Source organism: Dipodomys ordii, unplaced genomic scaffold (genome assembly GCF_000151885.1).
Source record: "Dipodomys ordii isolate 6190 unplaced genomic scaffold, Dord_2.0 Scaffold37, whole genome shotgun sequence".
Lineage (NCBI taxonomy): Eukaryota > Metazoa > Chordata > Mammalia > Rodentia > Heteromyidae > Dipodomys > Dipodomys ordii.
This window is the reverse complement of record NW_012267253.1, coordinates 4,344,603-4,369,271: the sequence shown is the minus strand read 5'-3', so window position 1 is coordinate 4,369,271 and position 24,669 is coordinate 4,344,603. Positions and strand designations below refer to the sequence as shown.

At 48.3% G+C, this 24,669-nt stretch overlaps 2 protein-coding genes across 2 annotated transcripts in view; both read left to right on the top strand.

Moving 5' to 3' along the window:
• Window positions 1–19,615, top strand: part of Thada (thyroid adenoma associated) — a 314,583-nt gene extending 294,968 nt beyond the window's left edge. Inside the window, exons 37-38 of the mRNA XM_013017946.1 lie at window positions 17,619–17,788; window positions 18,757–19,615. Coding sequence (XP_012873400.1) covers window positions 17,619–17,788; window positions 18,757–19,113 — 527 coding nt within the window. The 3' untranslated portion in view covers window positions 19,114–19,615. The remainder of the gene's footprint in view (window positions 1–17,618; window positions 17,789–18,756) is intronic.
• A 3,646-nt stretch (window positions 19,616–23,261) lies between these two features.
• Window positions 23,262–24,669, top strand: part of Zfp36l2 (ZFP36 ring finger protein-like 2) — a 4,216-nt gene continuing 2,808 nt past the window's right edge. Inside the window, exons 1-2 of the mRNA XM_013017905.1 lie at window positions 23,262–23,564; window positions 24,068–24,667. Coding sequence (XP_012873359.1) covers window positions 23,514–23,564; window positions 24,068–24,667 — 651 coding nt within the window. The 5' untranslated portion in view covers window positions 23,262–23,513. The remainder of the gene's footprint in view (window positions 23,565–24,067; window positions 24,668–24,669) is intronic.

Genomic DNA, 24,669 nt, shown 5'->3' with positions numbered 1-24,669 from the left:
TGTAACTTAATTCCAGGCCTCAGGCCAACTTCTGACATAGTATAATTCAAGGATTAGACAGTGTCACAAGGACCTGATTTCTGACTATTTCTTTTTCTTTCTTTTTATTTTTTGCCAGACAGGACTTGAACTCAAGGCTTAGGCACTGTCCCTGGACTGCTTTTACCCAAGGCTAGCACTCTACCACTTGAGCCACAGTGTCACTTCTAGCTTTTTCTGCTAATGTGGTACTGAGGAATCAAACCCAGGGATTCAGGCATGCCAGACTAGCATTCTACCACTAAGCCACATTCCCAGCCCCAAAATTTTAACTCTTTTTTTTTTGTTGTTGTCAGTTGTGGGGCTTGAACTCTGGGCCCGGGTTCTGTCCCTGAGCTCTTCAGCTCAAGATGAGTGCTCCCTATATTACTTGAACCACAGCACCACTTCTTACTATTTCTCATCTCTGCTCCTAGGTGGGTTATTTTCAGAAGAGCTTGAACTCCTGTAGGGTTCAAGATAGCTGCAGTAGCTCTAGCCTATACACCTCTATTACTGAAGTCCTGTGTCAGGAAAGTCCCATTGCATTTTCTTGACTCAGCTGGGTTCTGGGAACGTCCTTTGAACTAATCTTATAGGCAAATGCCTTCATTATCTTAGACTTGTGGCAGGTACCCCTGCTCAGAGTGAAGGGAAGTCCAAAACATATAGACTAAAAAGATGGAGAGGGCTGGGCGCTGGTGGCTCACACCTGTGATCCTAGCTACTCAGGAGGCTGAGATCTGAGGATCACAGTTCAAAGCCAGCCTGGGCAGCAAAAGTCTGTGAGACTCTTATCTCAAATTAACCACTGGAAAACTGGAAGTGGCACTGTGGCTCAAGTGGTAGAGTGCTTACCTTGAGCTGAACAGCTCAGGGACAGCCCAGGCCCAGAGTTCAAGCCCTACAACTGACCAAAAAGATGGAGAGAGGATGCTTCTCTAGGGGGAAATTGGGGCACAATTGTCTACAGTGGGTGAGTGGAAGCTGACAACAAAGATAGCAGATATCCACTAAAACCTGTAGTGCCAGGCCAGAGAATCTGGATGTCATTTGCATTAGATAACCTCTAAAGATTTTCGAACCAATAAGTAACATGGTCAGCACTATGTATTAATATTTTAATTCAACTGCAGTTTAATTGGTGCCATGTGCTTGGTACATAGTAGGGGGTTGATAAACACACATTATATGGGGGGAAAACAAAATAAAAGTAGGAAGTAGACAAATAAAAGGCCCCAAGTGTGGGCTACTGTCACTTCACCTGTCTTTTTATCCTCCCCATGTCACAGAAAAGGTGCTCCTTTTCTCCACATGCCTTCATATAGTACCTTAGGCCTCCTCCATGGCTTTGTCCAGCCAGGAGTCCCTTTTCTCCTGGGTCTCCCCTCCAGTGGCCTCCTCTCCCACGGGGATTGCCATTTCTCCTCTTCCCTAAAACCACACATCCTGGAGCCTCCACAGCCTTCAAGCTAATGTTTCTTTCTTTCTTTTTTTTTTTTTTTTTTTTTTTGGGTCCGGTCGTGAGGCCTGAACTCTGGGCCTGGGCGCTGTCCCTCAGCTCTTCAGCTCAAGGCTAGTACTCTACCACTTGAGCCACAGCACCACTTCTGGCTTTTTGCTTTTTGCTTATGTGGTGCTGAGGAATAGAACCCAGGGCCTCTGGCTTGCAAGGCAAGCGCTCTACCACTGAGCCACCTTCCCAGCCCTCAAGCTAATGTTTCAAAGAATCATTGAAGTCGCATGGCAGTCAGGGAGGAGGAAGTTTGAGCTTCACCTGGACATTCTCTGAAGAAGATAAGATGACCTGTAGGAGTGAGTGATTAGGGAAAAGAGTATTGGGACAAAGAACTGGTCAAAGCAGTTGTTACTGGGATGGGGAGATGTAGTGATGGAGCTCAGTGGGACTAACTAGGAGAGTATCCCAGGTCAAGGCTACCCTGGGTATGCCTCTGCAGAGAGGCAAGTGGAAAGGGAGTGGGGCTAGGAATGTAGTTGGGATTAGGGTGAAGGATGGTTCAGTGGAAGAGGAAGGCGGCTCAACAGTTGTGTCAGGGACACTAGCAAAGCCACATGGTATGAGAGCTTGTCGAGTATCTATACTCAGCAGTAATCTAAACCACAGAACCTACCTGTGGTACTTGATTCCCATCTGTAGTCCTTATGAAATGAGGCTCATAAAAGGTCCTTAGAAGCAATACAGGTGAAGCACTTATGACAGGTTTTGCACCCAAGTATTCAGCAGACATGAGCAGTGGTGCTGAGAATGTTTACTTCAAAGTGATGATAAAATTTAGCATCTGAGATCTTGAGTTGAAACAATCAAAGAAATGACAAGTTCTCAGATGCCATGGTGGTTATCAGGCATTGGTGAGATGGAAGTGGAGGTATTGGAGCGAGGGAGGTTGAAGGATGTTGAAACTGCATGCAGGGACATCTTTATGAGTGCTTAAATCACTGATGGGGTGGGATGACAGTTAGGGAGAAAGGCCAGATCTTGCAGCTCAGGTTAATAAGAATGGGAGGTGCTCAGGATGGACTTCAAAAGAAGACAGTGTGCTGAGGGAGGGGAGGGTGTCTGGATTCAGCTGGAGGAGTGTGTGCTGGTCTAAGTCAGAAACCAAGGAAAAGAAGCAGCACGAGAAGTGAGGAGCATGGCAGCTTCTGTTAAAGAAGTCGGTAGTGTGGAAAGATGAGAAATAGGAAGAATGTGCTCACAACAGAACAGATTTTGATAGGAAATATTTTTCATAATAGCTTCCCCTCCCAACCCCGTTGAACCCAGGGCCTTGCACGTACTAAACAAACCTTCTACCTCTTAGCCATACCTCCAACCTCCTTGGAACAGTTGTTAAGAACCTGGGGAGGTTAGAGGAGGGTTTGAATAGATTCCTGAGGAAGCTGTTCCCACACCTGGATGTAAGATGGGATGGACCAGGCCCCTCAGGACTTCAAGCTTGCTGAGCAGTCCCAACTGGCTGCAGCTGCAAAGGCCTCACCCGTCACCCTCTCGGGGGAGCAGCTCTGCCTCTGTTCTGCAGTATTTCCCAGATTAGCGCTACCTAGCAGCTGACAGAGAAGGACCTGGAGAGCTGTGATCAGACTGCTCTTTTAGAGAGCCCAGAGCATCACATGGCTTTCAAGGAGAGGAAACAGGACACCAGCCAGCTTCAGGGCTGCCTGCTCTTCCAAGAGCACTGCTCTGTAATTGTATTCCCACATTTTTTTCACATGATGTCAGGGAATCATCTCCCTTAAAAGCTTTCCTGAAAAAGTACAACTATAAAACAGACTCAGGCAGTGAAATGGAAACCAGACGAGTGGGCCTGTGGAAGAGCAGGTCTGTGCAGTTCGGGGAGATTCCCCTTTGCAATCCAATCTCTGCTCTCTCCATACAACTGTTTCCTGGGATACACGTACATCCGAGTCAGCACACAGGTGATTGCAGATGTGAAATGTCTTGTGTTATTGCTGCGAGTGATGAGGGGCAGGGAAGCAACAGTTCCTGTGGTCCCAGTGCAGACCACCCTGCTAGGCATGAAACCACTCTAGTCCTTGTGCTGGTATAAGCCCAGGCCCTGGCACCCAGAGAGGAGGGCCAGCCCCGATGCATGGTTTTGTTGGTGTTGTTCCTAGGGTTGAACCTAGGGCCACATATATGCTGGGCACACACTCACGTACAGAGCTAGACCCTCAGCCCTCACCCTTTTCACAATATAGTACCATCTTTACCACTGTCCAGAAACTCTTCACATCTCCCAAAAAAGCTCTGTACCCTTTAAGCAGTGATTTCTTATCTCCACCCCACCCCCAGCCTCTGAGCATCTCCAGTCTGCTTTCTTGCTCCATGAATTTTCTTCTGTAGATATTTCATATAAATGAGCCATATGGCCCTGTGCTTAGGTTTTTTCATTAGGCATGGTATTTGTAAGGTTTGTCTGTTGTAGGGCGAAACAACATGGCTTATTTATTTGTTTATTCATTTCTTTCTGTACTGAGGATTAACTTGGCCCTCATTCTTGCCAGGCAAATGCTCTACCACTTGAGTCACACCTTGGTTTTTGTTTTTTGGGTTTTTTTACCTTTTTTTATGTAATGGTTCTTTTGCTTTTGCCAAGGTATACCTCTACCTGAGAACCTTAGATTGCAAGCATTCATCAATATACTGGCTTACTTTTTGTTTTTGTTTTTGTTTTGTTTTGGGTCCAGTCGTGGGCCTGAACTCTGGGCCTGGGCGCTGTCCCTCAGCTCTTCAGCTCAAGGCTAGCACTCTACCACTTGAGCTACAGTGCCACTTCTGGCTTTTTTCTTTTTGCTTATGGGTGTTGAGGAATCAAACCCAGGGCCTCAAGCATGCAAGGCAAGCACTTTACCACAGAGCCACCTTCCCAGCCCATACTGGCTTCTTTTAGAGATAGGTTCTCAGTACTTTTTCCTAGACTAGCCTCAGACCTTAACTTCTTATCTCTGCTTCTTGGGGAGCTGGTATTACAACATCTTCTCTTTATGTCTGAGTAATATTCCACTGTGTAGATATACCATATTTTGTTTCTCCACTCATCAACAGATAAGCGATGGTTGAAAATGAACTGAAGGTCCTTTCTTGATGAATAGCCCTCTTCGGTGTGCGTTGAAAGGGGACAGCAGGCATGTACCACTGATCCCTACCTCTCTTCCCCACCACAGAGAGCTAACACATTGTTCTCATCCTGCTAAATCCAGAAAGAAACAGAAAGACTAAGATTGAGGTGTGGGAGTCACTCTGGAAATTAGTAAGGTCATGAAAGAGATGTTGGTAATCAGAAGAAAAACAGTCTGGATGGTGGGAGGGAAAAGTGAGATACTGAGTAGGTCCAGGGCCCTAGAAAAAAATTGACTAAAACAGGGGAATAGCTTCAGAGGACAGGGGTTCAATGGGCCAGAATGAAGGAAGGAGTGGGCCCCATACACCCATAGCTGGTACTTTAGTCCACTAGTGATGGGAGAGTAATACCAGAGAGCTGTAAACTTACTTCTTTGATGAGAAAGGGCCATGGAACAAGACAGAATGAACCTTTCATGCTAAGGAGATGTGGGGTATTGGGGGCTTTGTACAAGACTTTTAACCAGCAGCACATCATGCCCCACCTTCACCGCAGAGAAGGGGATGGCTTGGGTGGGAGAAGACAAGGCCAGAAGAGACTGGTGGTAAGCCCACTGTTGATGTTAAAGGAAAAATGGTGAGGATTCTGCCAAGAGACCTGAGTTCTGGAGCCTCGTAGCCCTGAGTGCAGGGCTAGGGACAGGAGGGCAGTGGGCAGGGCAGGCCCCTGTGAGTATGAGGAGAGACACATAGACTTCCTTCTCTTCTTTAGGCCTATAGATGTTTTAAGATAGAGTCACAGTGTTTGACCTCACCATTGACCCACAGTATATTATGACTATGAAAATGAAAAATTTTAATCTCAGTTACACAATGCTGATTACTTTTCAAGTAGTTTCAATTAATTTCCAGTGGAACTACATCAGGTCAGTTCTGTAAAAATCCGTTAAACCTTTTGTCATGTTCTTTCTTATTCTCGTAAGTAGCAACTCTTTTATCTAAATATTTAACAAAGAGAAAGTTTTATATTTGGTCAGGATTTTTTTTAAGTCCATAAAAGTTTTACTGTGCCATTTCAGACTGCATTGGTTTTATTTCTAAGTCTCGGATTTCCTAGGTGTTGCTACTATTTGCTTTTTTCAGTGTAGTAACCAATTTGGTTATTGTGAATTTTACCATGTGTTATTGCCATTATCAGTGCAGCTTCATGCTAGTAGCTTTCATGGTAAAGTCAAAATTCTGCTTTGACTTCTTTCTTTTCTGGTCCTACCATCCCCACCCCCACCCCCCAGTGCAGCCCTTGAGGAAGAGAGCTTTTGTGCTGCATAGGTGCATGTTCTTCATAGCTACTAACTTTAACTCCATCCAGCAACATTTTTCCTACTGTTGAGTTGACTGAAAACCCAGATCTTCATCCTCCATCCTCTGGGTTTGTTATTGTTTCATTGTGCTGGTACTAAGGCTTGAACTCAGGGCCTGGGCTCTGTCCCTTAGGTTTTTTGCTCAAGACTAACATTCTTGCCTCTTGAGCCACAGCTTAACTTCTGGGTTTTTAGTGGTTAAGTGGAGATGAGAGTCTCATAGACTTTTCCTTCCTGCCTAGTTTTGAACCAGGCCAGCTTTGAACTAAAATCCTCAGATCTCTAGGATTACAGGCATGAGCCATAAGCACTGGGCCTGTGGCTTGTTCTTGAGAGGTTTTTGTAGACCTCACCCATCTCTTCCCTCACCCCAACTGTTTCAGTCTCAGCCCCCAACTTCCAGCTACCACATCCATGTCATTGGGTGGGTTTCCAGGTCTGTGGGAGGTAGACAGTAACTCCAGGTCAGCTACTGGGGAATGTGAGTCACAGAGGACAGATAGATAGGAAGGACCTTGAGAGGCCTGGGAGTAATCTCAGTTTCCAGTCAGGAAATTCCTGAGGCTAGAAGTGTATGTAGCTCAGTGGTAGAGTACTTACTCTAGCATACACAGAGTTCTAGATTCCTTCCCTAGTACCCAGGGGAGGGGGAAGAAGGGGTTTCCAGCATGAAATCACAGATACTTAATATTCTGAAGATGTTTATAAATCTTAAGATCACTTTGTGAGGTTAAAATTCATAACAAAGTTTCAGTCAATGGCATTACCACCATCTTCATTTCTTTTTTCTTTTTTTTTTGTGGGGGCCTGAACTCTGGGCCTGGGCGCTGTCCCTCAGCTCTTCAGGTTAAGGCTAATGCTCTACCACTTGAGCCACAGCGCCACTTCCGGCTTTTTCTGCTTATGTGGTGCAGAGGAATCGAGCCCAGGGCTTCGTGCATGCAAGGCAAGCGCTCTACCATTGAGCCACTTTCCCAGCTCTACCGTCTTCATTTCTGTAAATATGCTATATGATGTTCACACAACAGCAAAACCACCTAAAGAGGTGTTTTGTTAAATGACATGTGGCTGTACCTTGATTTGCTCTTATATTTTAACTGCGTACTGTGCTTATTCTATTTGGAGCTAGAGGCAGTGTTGGGGTGGGATACCCCCAGCAACTTTCTGGATTTTGTAGGTAAGGTTTGGAGAAGGTAAAGTTAAAGTCCTCAGGAGAGATTTTCTGAACCTCACTTTTTCTGATTTAAATTTTCTAGTTTCTAGTTATGCCTCAAGACCGCACACGGGTATGTTGGGGGAGCCTCGCAGCCCCCCTGTGCTGTGTATTCCTGGCCTAGACTGGGCTGCTGACACAGCGTCTTGTGCTTATGACAGCTTTGTTGGAATGAAGCAGTCATTTGGTTTCTTCCTCCCTTGCCTTGAACTCTGAATAAGTTCAAGGGTTGGTGGTAGATAGGACTCAGAGACCAGGTGGGTAACTCCAAAGGCCAGAGAAGCTTCACAAGGAATTCATTGAGCCAATCCATCTTAAGAGCCCAGACAGCGGAGACATTTCTTATCAGAGAAAGTAGTTCCCGTTGAGAAATAAGTTAAGAGAAACTGAAGTGACTTCAAGGAAAGAAAAAAAATAGATATTTGAAGATTTCTCACCAGTTAAGTAAAATATGTCTGAGCCACTGAACTCTGCCTGGGCTGAGGAAGAAAAGGTTGATGGAAGGGTGATCTCAAGTCACTCTGGCACCCTAGGAGAGCATCTCAGTCTACAGCCTTAGGCTTCCCGAAGGCTCGTGGGGTAGAGGTCCATTTCTATTCCCAGGAAGACAGCTTTGTGGCCTGTGCCGAGAAGAAAGCACACGATACTTCCTTCCTCCAGAGCTGCAGGTATGAAACCCTTCAGGAAGCTCAGCAGAGGGAAGTCACCAGGGCCAAATGGGGGAAGAGGGTGGGCTACTGCAGAGAGGATTGTACACTGTGCACAGGAAGGTCCTGACCCAGTCCAAGCCAAAGGGATCCCCTAGACATAGACACCAAGTGCAGGCCAGAATGGTCAGACGTGGTCTGGTTCTTCCACATGCTGGGGCTCCATGGCGGGCCTGGGCTATCCTGCAATGGAACGTCATAGATGAAGCCCACACAGCCCAGCTTTCCCTGCTGAACTCAGGCTCGCCACAAGAAACAAGCAGCAGATGACACCTAAAACCACATCCAGAGCAAGTTCCCTGAAGGGCTTGGAGGCTGGTGGCTACCCTTCCTGCTTCTCAGGCAAGAAGGCCCGCAGAGATCTGGGGCTGTTCACAGGCATTGTTCCTTGAGGGTGATGTTTGCTTGAGTACATTCCTTGCTCATTAGTGTGGGTGGACATGAAAAAAATGCAAGTATTTGTATAAGCTTTTAGCCAAGTGTACTATTAAGTAGCCATAATTGAATTTATGAATCCCTTTTCGGTGAAATATGGCCCTACACATTTAAGTCTTATGAAGTACATATTTGTTTTCATTCATATGGGCTCTGTCCATTTTTCAAATTAGTTATAGAAAAAATGTACTTATCCAGTGATTCAAGGTGGGCCCATATTTTTTAAATTATACTTACTTTAACTTGAAAAACAGATTTTTTTTCAAATTTATTTTAAATGAAAACAAAGGATTTGCTAGAGCATGTCTGGTTTCATAGTAGGTCACCAGTAAACACATTTATATCATGCAGCCATGGATGTCAGAGCACACAACCACTACTGTGGGCTGGCACTATTTGGGAGCTAGGTCTGCTAGAACTTTGGGGGGCCTAGGCCATGTGTTCCATTTGAAAGTAGCTAGAAAGGGAAGAAAAGGCATAATGTTAATATTTGAAAGTTCTTTTAAAACTTTGAATGATGATATTTTGATCTCCTCCCTTCGGACCTGGAAACACATTTCCAGCACTTGGCAGAAAGGACTCGTAGCTAGTGGCTGCTTTTTACCTGTTGCCCCTTTCAGCTCAGAGGGTGGTGGGGAAAGAAGGAGTGAACTCTGGGGATACTTCCCTGGAAAAGGGAGATAGAGAGATAAGTCTTTCCAAATCTGTCCCACATGGAGACCTGAAGAGTTTCATCCATCCATCTACTGACTAGTCACTTGGAGTGACTCAGAGATGGGACCCTTGAGGGTTGGATAAGTTCATGGGTGGGGCCAAGGCAGGACTACCGCCATGGAATACTACTGCCATGTGCATTGTAAGCTGTTTAGCAGCATCACTGGCTTCTACTCACTGCATGCCAATAAGCACCACTTCCTCCTCATTGCATCAAGCAAAACTGGCCCCAGACATTGACACATCCCATGAAGAGCAACATCATCTCTAGAGGAGAAACAGTAATGAGGCTGAGGCAAGCCTGCAAGACTTGTATCTCCAATTAACCACCAAACAGCTAGAACTGGAACTGTGGCTCAAGTGGTAAAACACCAGCCTTGAGCAGAAAAGCTAAGGGACAGTGTGCAGGCCCTGAGTTTAAGCCCCAGGACTGGCACTCACACACAAAGATACTATACATGTATATTTTTTTCCTAATTTTGAAATAACCATGTAAGCTATCAAACTTGTTAAGACCAAACAATCCCACTGCACCTCTGTTCGCATGCACCTAATGGGTACCTTGGGGTCCTGAGTTGAATCTGTTTGATTGGGTTCTGCCTCGGGTGTTCCTTCTTTTACACAATGGGTCCCAAAACTTAAAAACAAAAAGAAGAAGGAAGAAGAGTAGTTCCCTCCGAGAAGATGAAGTCCGAATTTCCCTCCAGAATTACTACCAAGGCCAGAGTGGGGCGAGGGGGAAAGGCTGGCTAATGTCAGGGACACAGACCTGGGACAAGGAGTACAGTAGTTTTCAGTTTAATACATGCCTCTGGCACTTAGCCCAGTGCATCCTGGGACTGAGGCTGCCCTTGAGAGCTCCAGCCAGTACACTTGGTTCTTCTTTGATGAAATGTTTTAAATTATTTCGATAAGGAACAAAAACTAATACCACAAACACCCTCAATTCCCTACCTCGACTTCCTATTGGAGTCTTGGAAGCCAGAAGAACCAACCCCCTCCATTCTTAAGACCAAGACCTTCCTCTGGGCCATTTGTCTCCATTAGGGGTCCTCTGGAATCCCTTTCTTGATCAAATTTGAAATGATAATGCTCATAAAGTGCACTTCTAGTAGACTGCCTGGAAATGCCATCTCTGAGTCCGGCACCAAAGGCCTTGGGCTACAGGGAGGCTGGACTTCAGGATGGAGTATGCAAGGGAAGGCAGGGGTCAGAAAAGCCCCTTCCGGGGAGCCCGAGGAAGAGCTGAATGGTTGAGTCAGCAAATGAACCAAGCTTTTGTCTCATACTTGTTTCTCATGACTAAAATGCATGCTCTTACCTTGCTGAGGTTGTTTGGAAAGCAGCCTTTGAACCTGAAAATACTTGGCTCTGAAAAGAAAATGCACAGTAATCCATTCAATCATACCCTGCCTTTGCCTCCTTGGACCTCTTGGCTCATCCGCTGTCTAGCCTCCTTACCAGCCCCTTTCACAAATGCTCCTCATGATAGACAGGTCCGACTCCTTGCTAGTCAACCTCTGGGCTCCCCACTTTGTCCCAGCTATGCAGTCTCTAACCCCTCTGCCTGGCCAGGCTTTCCCTCCATGAAGCTTTCCCTCCTCCTGCTCCACATCTGGTTTTTCCATTTCTGTCTTTTCATTTCCACCACTTATGGTGTAATTAGTTTGTGTCATGCACCATCTTGAACTGTTTCCTCACACTTTGTGTGTGTCAGCTTGCCTCTCACCAAACTATTCACTCTGAGAAAAAAGAATGGGGCTTTCCTCGGGTGTCTTATAGAGGCTCACATAGCAGGATCAGTCACCACGTGTGGGTTGTGCAGAGTTGGATGGATGCAGAGTTGGTTGGTTGGCAGGGCTACCCAGCACATTGGCCAGCCTCTAGATCTGAGAACTTTCCCCCCTGTGCCTTAAAATGGGGTTCTCCAGGACTAGAAAGAGGGAGAACTCAGCCCACTACCACTCAGCAATCACTGTGCTGGCTTGATTGCTCAGGAAGGAAACTTGATCAATGTCCTTACCTGATTCTTTAGAATCAGACTGCAGGAAGCCACTCTCTGAAATCATTTTCACACTTAGGAAAATGTGGACAGCACATATTTTCATCAGCTGGTAGGCAATGTGGGAAAAGTCCATGTTGACATTTTCATTTTAATCAGTACAATGGAAAACACTTCAACCTATCTCCCTGCCTCAGAATTAACCATTCCTTCCCTCAATAGCAGGAACATGAACCAGGGACTAGCCTAGAGGTAGGCCTTTTCACAGAGCTAGGAAAGAAATGTTACCGGAGTGTCAGCAAGGAGCATTCCCTGATAGTGAGGCATCTGCCTTGCGGGGAAAGCTCTGACAGAACTGGCCCAGTAGCAAGAGGAAGTCCATACCACAGCAGCCCTATGCCTCATTTGCTTCCCTCCTCTACAGTCCAAATGAGTTATCCACTCACAAGGATGGAAGCACCAGATTAGCCAATTCTAAATGTTGATTCCTTGTATCCAACATGATTCCAAGTGACTGAATGTCAGTCTCCCCGTGTAGACCTACCACATACATGAACACAGGTCTCTTTCCTGCCCAACTACTACAACTCCTGGATTGGGACTGCTCCACTGAGTACCTGATACTGATGGTCATATCTTTCACCCGGACCAGCAGCTACTTTATTTCTTTTACAACTAAATATAGACATACCATAATTTATCCAGTCATCAGTGGATACAGTTTGATCATTCCACTTTTTGGCTATTATGAGCAAGGCTGCTATAAGGTTCATGTACAGGTATTTATAGGGTTATATGTTTTTAATTTTTCTTAGGTATCTCTAGGAGAATTGTTGGTTCATATGGTTTAGACTTTGTGGGACCTCAAGATTGTTCCAAAGTAGCTGCACCATCCAACATTCCTACCAACAAACTGTGAGGGTTTGTTTCACCACACTTTTACTGAAACATCTTTGTGTGTGTGTGTGTGTGTGTGTCTGTCTGTCTGTCTGTCTGTCTGTCTGTCTGTCTGTCTTTCAGTCTGTCTGTGTCTTATGGGGCTTGAACTCAGGGCTTGGGTGCCATCCCTGAGATTTTTTGCTCAAAGGCTAGCACTCTACCACTAGAGCCATACCTCCACTAATGGTTTTTTGTTTGTTTGTTTGTTTTGGTAGTTAGTTGGAGATAACAGATTATCTTGCCCAGCTGGCTTCAAATCACGACTCTCAGATCCCAGCCTGCTGTAGCTAGAAATACAGGTCTGAGCCACCAGTGCCTGGCATGTCTTTTTTGTTATAGTCATCTTTATTGGTATGAAAAGGCATCTCTGTGGTTTAGGTTGCATTTTCTGATGGTTTTGTCCCATGCAAATTGGTAATTTATATATCTTCGCTGGAAAAATGTCTAGTCTGATCCTTTGACTGTTTTTTTTTTAACTATAGTTTAACAGTTTTTCATGTATTCCAGATACATGTCTTGCCAGCTGCAGGGTTTGCAAACGTTTTATCCTGTTCTGAGTTATCCAGTCCTTCTCTTCCTCAGCATCTGCCTTCTCTTCTTCTCCTTTTTTGTTGTACTAGGGAACAAACTCAGGGCCTTTTGTATGCTAGACAATATTTGCTTTCTTTCTTTCTTTCCTTTTTCTTTCTTTCTTTCTTTCCCTTCCTTCCTTCCTTCCTTCCTTCCTTCCTTCCTTTCTTCCTTCCTTTCTTCCATTGTCGTTGGGCTTGAACTCTGGGCCTGGGCGCTGTCCCAGAGCTCTTCAGCTCAAGGCATTTTTCTGGTGGTTTATTGGAGGTAAGAATCTCACAGACTTCCCTGCCCAAGCTGGCTTTGAACCACGATCCTCAGATCTCAGACTGCTGAGTAGCTAGGATTACAGGCCACCAGCACCCAGATTCAGACAGTATTTTCTTTTTTTTTTTTTTTGGGTCCAGTCGTGGCGCCTGAACTCTGGGCCTGGGCGCTGTCCCTCAGCTCTTCAGCTCAAGGCTAGCGCTCTACCACTTGAGCCACAGCGCCGCTTCCGGCTTTTTTCTTTTTGCTTATGTGGTGCTGAGGAATCGAACCCAGGGCCTTGAGCATGCAAGGCAAGCGCTCTACCACTGAGCCACCTTCCCAGCCCACAGACAGTATTTTCTTGAAGATACCTTTTGAAGCACTTTGATTCCAGTTTTGAAGAAGTCTAACTTGTTTGAGCTTTTGATGTCATGTCAATGAAACTATTGCCTAATATAGGTTCCATACAGGTTTATTCCTGTTTTCCTCTCTAAATTTTATAGTCTTAGCTCTTTCATGTAGTTGTTTGCTACATTTCTTTGTGTGTATGTGTGTACATGCCAGTCCTGGGGCTTGAACTCAGGGCCTGAGCTTTTTTGCTCATGGCTAGTGTGCTCTACCACTTGAGTCATAGCTCTGTTTATGGCTTTTTTTTTTTTTTTGAGTTTATTGGAGATAAGATTCTCACAGACTTTCCTGCCCTGGGCTAGCTTTGAACCATAATCCTCAGATCTCAGCCTCCTGAGTACCTAGGATTACAGGCATGAGCCACCAGCACCCAGCTGTTTGCTATATTTTAAGGTTGTTTTTGTATATGCCATTAGGTAGGAGCCCAGCTTTATTCCTTTGCATATGTGTATCCAGTTACCTCAACATCAGTGGTTGAACAGACTGTCCCTTCCCCAAAATTACTTTGTTTTGAATCCCTTGTCAAAAACAAGTTTAGGGGCTGGGAAGGTGGCTCAGTGGTAGAGTGCTTGACTCACATGCATGAGACCCTGGGTTCGATTCCTCAGCACCTCATAAACAGAAAAAGCCAGAAGTAGCACTGTGGCTCAAGTGTCTGTAGAGCACTAGCCTTGAGCTGAAGAGCTGAGGGACAGCACTCAGGCCCAGAATTCAGGCCCCATGACTGACAAAAAAAGAAAAAGAAAAGAAGTTTACCCTAAATAGCGAAATTTGTGTCTGGGATGTGTTCCATTGATCAGGATTCTGCCCTCATGCCAGCACCATACTGTCAGGCTGGCATGTGGCACCTGTGTGTGCTTAGAATGTGTAAAGCCTGAAGTTCATCTCTAGCACCATGAAAAGCTCTGATTCCCACGGCCTTGGGGTCAGTTTTGAAGTCAGAAAATGTGAGTCCTCCAATTTTGGTTTTTGGTTTTGTTTTTCAAGATTGTTTTGGCTATTCTGGATACATAACAGATGCCTAAGCACACGTGTTGCTTTGTCACTTGCTTTCTCATTTCCTTGATGGAGTGGCCAGCCTTTATGTTAGGTACAAACTCCTCTCTTCTCTAGTCTCCTTCTGGGTCAGCTTCCTCCTAAGATTCAGGCTTCTCTGGCTGAGCTTAGGCTGGGGCCAGGTAGTAAAGGAGGGAATCTGTGGGCCTCACCTGGCTCTTAAGTAGGAGACCTAAATCCAGCTAATCCCCACCTGCTTCTGCCTGCCCCTCCCCACTTCCTTCCTTAGCCTGCAGGGTTGGGTTGATTGGGACTCTGCCTGGATCCGCTTGCAACCACCTCACAGCAGCTCCTCCAGCTGTCATCCTAGCTCTCCCCTGCCCCTTGCTGAGCATGGCTCATGGCAAATAGTCTACAAAGAGACTGTCCTGTCAGGCGCTGCCCGTGTGGCAGTCTGGCCTTTCCCGTGGCATTGTAATCACTCTTGTGTGATCTTTATAGACCCAGAGAGTCACCTGAGCTGCCGGCACTTACTTATTTGGTAGTGGGTGAACATTTTTTCTTCTTTGGAAGGGTTTTCAGATCTTGCTTTAAAAAGACTTCTCTTCTTCTCCCCCACCAAGGGGGGTGAGGGGAAGATGGAGAAAGCATGAGCCAGAGGGTATAATTTTCTGGAAGTTCTCAGGCTCAAACTGCTATTCCTTCTGCATGCAATAAGAAGGACTTTCAGCTGTGGCCTTTCCCCACACATGGCCCCTCAGCTGGGGGCTTTTTTCCCTTGCTTTCTTTATTATGACTATTGCCTTTTTTGGGAATAACTAAAAGTGATAAAGTCAAGTGTACCTCTTTCACCTCTGGACTGCTGGGCCGGTTTCTTAGGCACTACCCTGCTGGGAGCCCAGCAGCACCACCAAGGCTGCAAACATGCAGCCCTGCCCTGGCCTCCTAGAACAGCCCTCACAGCTAAGGGCCGAATGAATGAACAGTCAATAGGCATTAATTACTGGTTATCAAGTGACCCGGATGTGGTGGAACAGAGCTGCCATCCTCACAGTAGGAGATAGAGGCAAGAGGAAGGAGAATTCTAGGTCAGCCTGGGCTATAGAGAGACACTTGGATCCCCAAAAAGAACAAGAACAAAAAAAAGAAGGGGGAGTATACTTGTGGAGATTGGAGGAAAGGGATAATAGGGGAAAAACAAAGGAGGAGACAACAATGCTTGATAGGAAATATACTCATTACCTTGCTCATATAACTGTAACCCTCTGTACAGTATCTTTACAGTAAATAACATTTTTAGGAAAGGAAGAAAGAGGAAGGAAGGAAGGAAGGAAATTAGTAAGTTCAGTGAGACAAAGGCAAAAATGTATCATGTTCAGAGCTTCACACAGGTGTATTCTGTGCATCTTGTCTGTACAGAATCCTATTTTGTAGTTCCTTGGGGGTTTGGAAGAGGCCACTTAGTTGTACTCCCACCCATGCAATGCTCAACCAACCAAGAGCCCCTTGGTTGAGGTAGAGGTAAAGACAGAGATTATTTTCTATTAAAAAGGCTCCCATCTAGAGCCCCTACTCCCCTTGGCCCTCCTCCTCTCCTTTCTTTCTTTTTTTTTTTTTTTTGCCAGTCGTGGGGCCTGAACTCTGGGCCTGGGCACTGTCCCTCAGCTCTTCAGCTCAAGGCTAGCGCTCTACCACTTGAGCTACAGCGCCACTTCTGGCTTTTTCTGTTTATGTGGTGCTGAGGAATCGAACCCCAGGCCTCAGGCATGCAAGGCAAGCGCTCTACCACTGAGCCACCTTCCCAGCCCCTCCTTCTCTCCTTTTCTGTTTCCCAGTTTAAACCTTGCTTCCCTGTACTGAGGGACACTAGTGAGAAAGTTGGCTCTCTGAGGACGGTGAGATATTGGTGATGCTGGACAGTCCCCAGCCTTGTTTATCTCACTCTAAAAACCTTGCTGCTCACTCTTGAGTTCTTACAGCCACTATGACTGTGCAAACGGGTTGGCCTACCTACACCACAGGCTCCTCATCAGTAATGGGATGTTAATACCTAGTCCATAGATGTTGAAGGGGGACTGTAACTCAGCAGTAAGCCTTTGCCTAGCATGATCATGGCTTTGGGTTTGATGAAGCACAGACTTACTTTTACACACACACACAAAATCTTTAAGAAATGGAGACAAAGCACTTGATCAGTACCTGATATATCATAGGCCTTTAATGGAGTCTTTATAATACATAACTGGTTCAACACCCTGGGGAACTCAGCCTCCTCTTCCAGACTCTGGGCCTTCTAGTGTGCTAAGCAAGTAGGATTGGGGCCAAATACTCAGGAACAGTTGCAGACAGATCTTGGAGCTGTAGGTTGGAAAAAGCTGAGAGCTTCACAGAAGCATGTCATTAAAAGGCAGGTGCTGGTGCCAGAGGGATTCCCAGAGGCCTGCTGCCTAAGGGGGGATTTTAGTGAGTTTCAAACCTACTGCTGGTTAATTGAGAAGGGCTGATTAGTTGTTGGCAGAAGTGTCAACATCCTGAATTTCCCTACATCCCTGTATTTAGTATTCTCTAAGAATGGTAAAGTAAGCAATGGTTTCCCCATGGCACCCTACTTGCCCTTTCTACACCCTTTTTGCTCTCTCAGGCCACTTCATACAGCCAGGAATTCAAGGGTCTGAAAAATTAAGCCACTCACTCCAAGACAGAGGGCAGCAAGATGTGAGTGAAGTCCCTCTGGGGTTGTAACTCAGTGGAAAAGCACTCACCTAGCATGCAGAAAATGAACAAAATCCTACCCACCACCTACTTTTTGATAGCCCATGACTTATAAAATGGCTTTTGCATTCTTAAATGGTTGGGGAAAATTCACAAGAATATTTGCGACACATGAAATTCAAGTTTCACTATCCATAAGTAAAGTTGTATTAAAACACAGCCACATCATGCCTATGGCTGCCTTTGAGCTGAGCAGATATGACAGAGCCCTTAAAATGTGTGGTCTGCAACATGTATTCACCACACATTGAGGTGTATGCTGCTCCCTCCTCTGAGATGATAGAGCTTTAACTTGTTACCTATAAGAAAACTTTCCCTTTGGGGGAAGGGACAAATCAATGAATCTGGACTTCCAAGGAGACTCTGGGTGGCAGCCTTCCTGATCCTTCCAGTTATATACCTGAAGGGCTGGAAAGAAAGGCCTGGTCCTGTGGTTGGGGCTGCTCCAAGTTGGGATAAGGAGATAGTGGCAAGCAGGCCTAGGACTCATCCTACCAGTGGCTCTAGGATCTAGGAGGAAATTACTAGCCTCCCAGGGAACCTTCCTACCAGCACCCTGCCCAACTTAAGACCCCTCATGTTCCCAGAGTCCTGTGCACTTCCCATCTGGCATAGAGCAGTGCACTCATTGCTCGCCTCTCTGTTTTTGCAGAGTTTGCCTTCTGCCAGGTGGATGCCTCCATCGCTCTAGCCCTGGCTCTGGCTGTCCTGTGTGACCTGCTCCAGCAGTGGGACCAGTTGGCGTGTGGACTGCCCATCCTGCTGGGATGGCTGTTGGGAGAAGACAATGACCTCGCCAGCTGTGTGGAGAGCCCACATCAGGTGATCCTGGGGACTTAAGGAACCAGACAACATCCTGAGTGTTTGCTAGATGCTGAGGTTCATGGGCCACTGGAAGCTGTTTCCTAGGTGCCTGAATGCAGAGCACCAGTTAGAAGGCTTTCTGAGGGTCCTAGAGAGATACTCAGGTTCTGTTGTAGGATTCACACAGCTGGGGAAGGAACTTTGGGTGATGCTCCTTAGACGTTGCGTGTAATTACAGTAAGTGGTTAGTGTGGGGCTCCCTGTAGCAATGTTCAAGAATGAAGTATTTCCTAAGAATTAGAGTCATTGAGAGGAACTCTTCACCTCCTCTAGGTGGGGGAGCGGTCACAGATAGGGAAACTGAGGACCAACACAAGCATCAGAAGCATCCTGAGAATGGAAATTCTCAGCCATCTGTGCCTAATTCTACTGGTGTCCCTAGTAGCCCAGGAGTTCAAAAGGCAGCTGTTTACGGAAATTGTGGAGGTGGGATAAGGCTGTGTGATAAAATGGCCTTGGAGATATGCAGCATTATAAAAACTTGGTCTCATGCTCTGAAGCCAGTGTCTCACATTGGTAACTCTTTGGTCCCTGGTCTGCTGCTGAGATGTCCCTTTCTCCCTCCTCTCTGATTTTGGATACACTTAGGGCCTGCCTTGGTCAAGGTTGCATTTTCAGCATCAGGCCACCAAAATATCTTGGCTTTGAACTACAGACAAATCTTTATCAAAAGTCATGTTAAGTCAGGGGAGGGAGGGACTCCTCTCTGGTTTAAAAAAAAAAAAAAGGTACAGGAGCAAAAATAGAAGGTGACCTTCAAAGCTGCTAGTGGTGTGTGGGACGAAGGTGTTGACAAGCTGGAGTGAGCCCTCTGTCAGGTGGGGGAGGAAATGTCCCTCTTGCGTCTGGCAGGACGTTGCTTGGAGTGCCTGGGGCTTATCAGCATTCCCTGAAAGGCTGACTGTAAGCATTTTCACTTGATGTAGGAAGAAGACGACTACCTGTTTGAAAAAGCAGAAGTCAACTTTTGGGCTGAGACCCTGACCTTTGTGAAATACCTCAATAGATCTCTCTTCCATGTCCTCTGCAAGTCCTGCCGCCATCCCCCTCACTCTGAGAGACTCCATCACCTGCGGAAGAGGGTGTCAGAGCAACGCCAGTGCCTCTCCCAGCTCTTCAGAGAGCTTCCTCCAGCTGCCGAGTTCCTGAAGACGGTGGAGTACACAAGACTACGCATTCAGGAGGAAAGGACATTAGCAGGCCTGAAGCTGCTAGCCTTTCTGGAAGAAAAGGAAGGGGAAGCCTCCTTGTTCTCAAAGCCAAGTACTCTCCTGCAAAATTAAGAGTTAACTCACAAGGACACTGAAGAAAGAAGGCTTACAGAGAGTCTACCACCAGCTCTCCAAGAAATATGTCCATCATGTTCAAACTTTCCCCCTTCATTCCTCTTTTCTAGAAGTTTGGACTTCTGTCACTTTCTACTGAGGGATTTTTCTTCCATTCGGTCATTCATGGCAGCCTAGTTTACTGCAGCTACTATAGGAAGTGAGGCTGCCCTTGAATGTTTACTCTGCCCGCAGGTGCAGGCCACCTGCAGGCCTGGATTAGCCTCTTCCATCCCCTAGGACCACTGATGTCGAGCCATTGCCACTCTGTTTCCTGTGAACTCACTACACAGACTGGATTTTAAAATAAACAACCCCTCCCTCTTTTGGGGGGAATATATATGTAGGGCTGGATTAGTTGGCAAAAGACTCATTTGGTTAGATTTCTAAATTGTATTCTATTTTAGCAAAACAGAAGTATGTTCCAAAGCTGGGCACTGGTGGCTCACACCTATAATCCTAGCTACTCATGAGGTTGAGATCTGAGGATCACAGTTCAAAGCCAGCCTGGGCAGGAAAAGTCTGTGACACTCTTTTATCTCCAATAAACCACTCAGAAAACTGGAAGTGGCTCTGTGGCTCAAGTGGTAGAGGACTTGGCTTGAGCTGAAGAGTTGAGGGACAGCGCCCAGGCCCAGAGTTTCCAATGTTGGGTCCTGGGGAGAGTAAGGATCAACTTCATGCCAATAATTTTGTTGTGCTGTCTGCATGCATAAGTCCTGATGTGGTCCTCACATGCGTACTGTTAGGATAGCCACTGGGAATCGACTATCTTCCCCCAAAATATGTGCTGATTAACTAGGAAATCTGATTTTGCCACCGAGCACGTCCTGTTGACTTTTACAAAGAACTTGAAGAAAGGAGAGCCAAAGCAAATGTTTTATTTGATGTCCACACTTTTACCATCCTGTGCTTGGTGGCAGTAACAAGATTGGGCTTTAAGATGTCAATAAACACACTGATTAATTTCAATGATTTAGTCTAGAAACCTTACAGGCACTCTGCCTTTCCAGGCCAGCCCAGCCTTCTGCCTCATATATCCAGCAGGTGGCGTTCTTTGTACATATTTTGCTGCTGGTCTTGTATTTCATTTTTACCATTTTAAACATATACTTTCAGAACTGTAGACAGTTACCTTGAAATTCATAGCCTGAAAATATGATTGTCTCATTCATGGTCATTTTCCATCCTAGTTATCTGAAAAGGCCATTTTACTCATATAAATCTGTGGGGGGGCCTGTAAATATTTTTAAAAATTTCTCAGGTAAGTAATTCCCTAAGACCTATTTTATGTTTGATGATCTGAAGGTGCAAGTTAGAGAAGAAGGAATTGAATATGGCTATTTCCTACTGGAAAAAAAAAGCTGAGATTTTTAATCTAACTGATCTGAGAGAAAACCATCCAACATTAAAAATGCGGTCATATTTCCGGAATGGTGAAAGGCTGTACAAGAAGAGGAGAAATACAGGTTAACTCAGCATCCAAAGTATCATGTCATCCTAAGGAGAACAGAAAATTCCCTGGGTGGTCTTGCAAACATTCAGGTCCAAATGTGTTCTTGTGATCCTGAATTAATTACCTACTTAGGCATCTGTGTAGCCCACACTTGATAGAAAGTTGCCAACTTGACTGTTTTTTGTTCTGAGATCTAGCTGGTAGGAAGGCAGGGACTGATGGTATAATGTAGTAATCACTACGTGGCAATAACCATGAAAGAATACTTCTGAACAAGGCACAACAAAGCCCAACTCATTAACACAAAAAAAGGCCACTTATACCCCACCACCACCATTTATGTAAAATGAAATACAAGCAGTGATGTAATAATAAAAATATTTTACTCTAGTAGGCACTCTGTCCTAAACCATGTCCCAGAACATGTTTACATGGTAATTTCAGAATCCTACCAAGTCCACAAAGCGGGTGTTCTCACTGCTGTTGACTGGGAATTACCCCAGACTTAGATCTTGGCTGGCTTCAGCTAGCTTAGATGGGCAGGAAGAACTGCTCTTTCCTGATGTCTATACCTGGTCTTCTTACTAACCTGACAGTTCTGGATGAGGAAACAGTTGCTTCACACTGATGCACCCCAGGGAAAATCTTGAAGACCCTGTGCTCAGGGACTAACTCGTGTTTCAGCAAAGAATAAAAACATGTCAGCCAGTTACCTCTATAAGCCAGTGATGGATGGACAAGAATAAAGCCCTCTCCTGCAGTCACTACTTCCTTATGACTCGAGTTCTAGGGTCCAAAATACAGGTGGCCACTGGTTCTTTCTGTACTCATGATTCTGTGACCGGCACCCCATCCATCTGGCACATTCTAGAGGACTGGCTTTGTCCACTTTGCCAATTTATTTTAAAGATGATTTGTACCTGTCCATCTTTTAAATACCTCTTAGCTCAACTGCACCTTGACAAAGGTGAGGGATGAGTAAAGCAAGAATTTTATCTTTGCTATCTTTGTTTTACAAGTACCAAACAGATGGTGTGACTTGTCTCCAATCACATGAGTGAATAAGACATAAGGCCTGAACTCTAGCCCCACATTTCTGACCCTAAAGTTCTTCCAGCCCCACCTAGGACTCTAGATCCCAGGTGGGTAAATGCTGTTTGCTGGAACTTGACCCCCTTTGTCTCAAAGAAGGCCTGTCTCCTTCTCCCCTGGTTAACTGACAGCCCAATGAGGACTGAATGAACTAAGTGCAATCAGACTGGTAGATCAATTTGGAAAGGGGTGTGGGTCAAGCTTCCTTCCCTGGCAGCTCCTGGACATTCCACCTTAGGCGGCCTGTCTGCCAGCTGGGTGAAATCATGGGCCTGGCTCCAGCCTTTTGGCAGCTAGAGTAGACAGCATAGCTAGAAGAGGCCTCGACCAGACTCCAGGTCGGCCGAGTACAGCTGTCAGCGGCTTTTGCCTCGCCGGGCGCTAGGTGGGGGTGTCTGCCCCGTCCCAGGACAGGAGCCGACGTCCGTGGGGAGCACGCCTTTCCCAGGGTAAGCTGTTGGGGTGCAGGCTGCCGAGAGGTAACGGGGAGCCCCCACCCAGGCCGCAGCCCCGCCTCAGCCCAATCCTACAGCAGCTAAGGCTGGACTGGGGGCTGGGACCACCCGGAAGAGGCGATGCGCAGACTACGCAGGGCAGAAAGCCTTGGCGGGCAGCTCCCCCCCAACCCCCGACAGAGTTAGGGGAGATCAGATCCGCCAGCAGACGGAAGAGATGAAGAAGTTGCCTCCATGCCTGAACGGCTCTGGCGGCTTTCTCTCCCGTCCTCCTAGTCGGCTCCCCGCCCCGGACGCCCCGCGCCACTCCGCGCCTTTGGCCCTGGCTCAAGGTCTTGTGATGTGATTAGCAAAGCCAGCGCCTTGTCCTCAGACACTCAGCCCAGCCCGGCAGGCCCGGGCGCTCCAGCCCTGTTTACTGAGCCTGGGCGGGGAGAGGGGCGGAGAAACCGGTCCGGACTCCAGAGGGCCAGACTACAGCTGCAGCCTTCCGCGTGGCCGCGTCTCCCAACCCTCCCCCCGCCCCCATCGTGCCTCCACGTGCAGCCCGACGGAGCCCCTCTACGAGACTCAGGCGGGGAACCCCTGCGCTCTTTGCCAACCAGCTGGGCGCGCGCGGACGGTTGCAATAGGTTTGCATTTTGCAATTCCCGCGCCCAGTACAGAAACTTGAGGGTGGGAGATGATAAAAGCCGCGCCAGCCCGCCTGGCAGGATCGGGCGGGGAGAGACACGTCCAGGGCTGCAGAACGCAGGGCACGTGGAGGGTGCGGGGGCTTTCCAACACTGCAGCCCCACGGGCGAACAGAGAGCAGCAACCTCACCGCCGCCACCCAGCTAGCACCCAACGGGGCTGAACTCTCCACGCTGCCCGGGCGCCCGGGCCGCCGGCCCCGCCTCTTCCCCACCCCCTAGAAGGGGGGCGAAATTGGCGGCGACCAATGGGAGGCCAGCGAGGCGCCTGACGTTGGCGAGCCGGCGGGCGGCGTTGCCTGGAGACCCCGGCGGGGTCAGCGCTCCATGCCCTCCCCTGGCGCGCCCGCCCCGCCGCCGCAGCGCTCCGGGGCTCTTATATAGGCTGCGCGCTCGCGGGCCGCCGAGTTCCAGCAGTCCGCGAGCTGCCGTCGGCTCGGCGCGGGGGGCGGGCCGGGCACCCCGGGCGCCGAGGTGCGCGCTCTGCTTTCCTCTCCTTCCCCCCCCACCCCGCTCCGCACTCCGGGGCGCCTCTGCCCGTCCACGCCGCCCTCCCCCCAGCACAACTTTCGGTCCCTCCTCGCCCGTTATTCGTCGTGGCCGCCCCGAGGGCTCCTCCCAGCCTTCCAGCCTGCAGCCGCGACCGGCACAAGACCCAGAAACATGTCGACCACACTTCTGTCGGCCTTTTACGATATCGACTTCTTGTGCAAGGTACGCGGGGAGCCGGGGAGGGAGGGAAGGAGGGAGGGCGGCGGCGGGCGGGCGCGCGCCACCCCTTCCACTTCCCAGACTTCGCCCCCGGCCCGCGGCTGTTATTTGGTGGGGGGAGGGGGGGAATCCCGGAGTTTGCAGTCGGGTGTGCGAGCGCCCTTCGGGCGGGGAGCGGAGCCCGAGCAGGAAGGGCGGAAGGGAAGGAGGGAGCGGCCCGAGCTGTTTAGTTTCTCGGGAGCTGACCGCGGCCACGCTGCCCGGGACTTCCCGGACAGTGTTTGCGCCTCCCACCCGGAGGCCCACGGGCCGGAGGATCACGTGTCGGGCCCCGGGGCGGCCGGGCTGGGCCCCCACTGGCTCTCTGGCTGGCTCGCGCGTGTCTGGGTGGAGGCCGCGGCGCAATCCGCGGAAGAACTTAGTTTACGGAACGCCGCTCGCCCCGGCGCTCCCCGGCCCCGTCCGCGCGCGTTCTCATCCCCTCCTCGCTCCCCTCCCTTTGGCAGACGGAGAAGTCGCTGGCCAACCTCAATCTGAACAACATGCTGGACAAGAAGGCGGTGGGGACGCCCGTGGCCGCTGCCCCCAGCTCGAGCTTCACGCCGGGCTTCCTCCGACGGCACTCGGCCAGCAACTTGCATGCGCTCGCTCACCCCGCTCCCAGCCCCGGCAGCTGCTCGCCCAAGTTCCCGGGCGCCGCTAACGGCAGCAGCTGCGGCAACTCGGCGGCCAGCGGCCCGGCCTCCTACGGCCCCCTGAAGGAGCCGTCGGGGGGCGGCGGCACCGCGCTGCTCAACAAGGAAAACAAATTCCGCGACCGCTCGTTCAGCGAGAATGGCGAGCGCAGCCAGCACCTCCTGCACCTGCAGCAGCAGCAGCAACAGCAGAAGGGGGGCGGCGGCTCCCAGATCAACTCCACGCGCTACAAGACCGAGCTGTGCCGCCCCTTCGAGGAGAGCGGCACGTGCAAGTACGGCGAGAAGTGCCAGTTCGCGCACGGCTTCCACGAGCTGCGCAGCCTGACCCGGCACCCCAAGTACAAGACGGAGCTGTGCCGCACCTTCCACACCATCGGCTTCTGCCCCTACGGGCCCCGCTGCCACTTCAT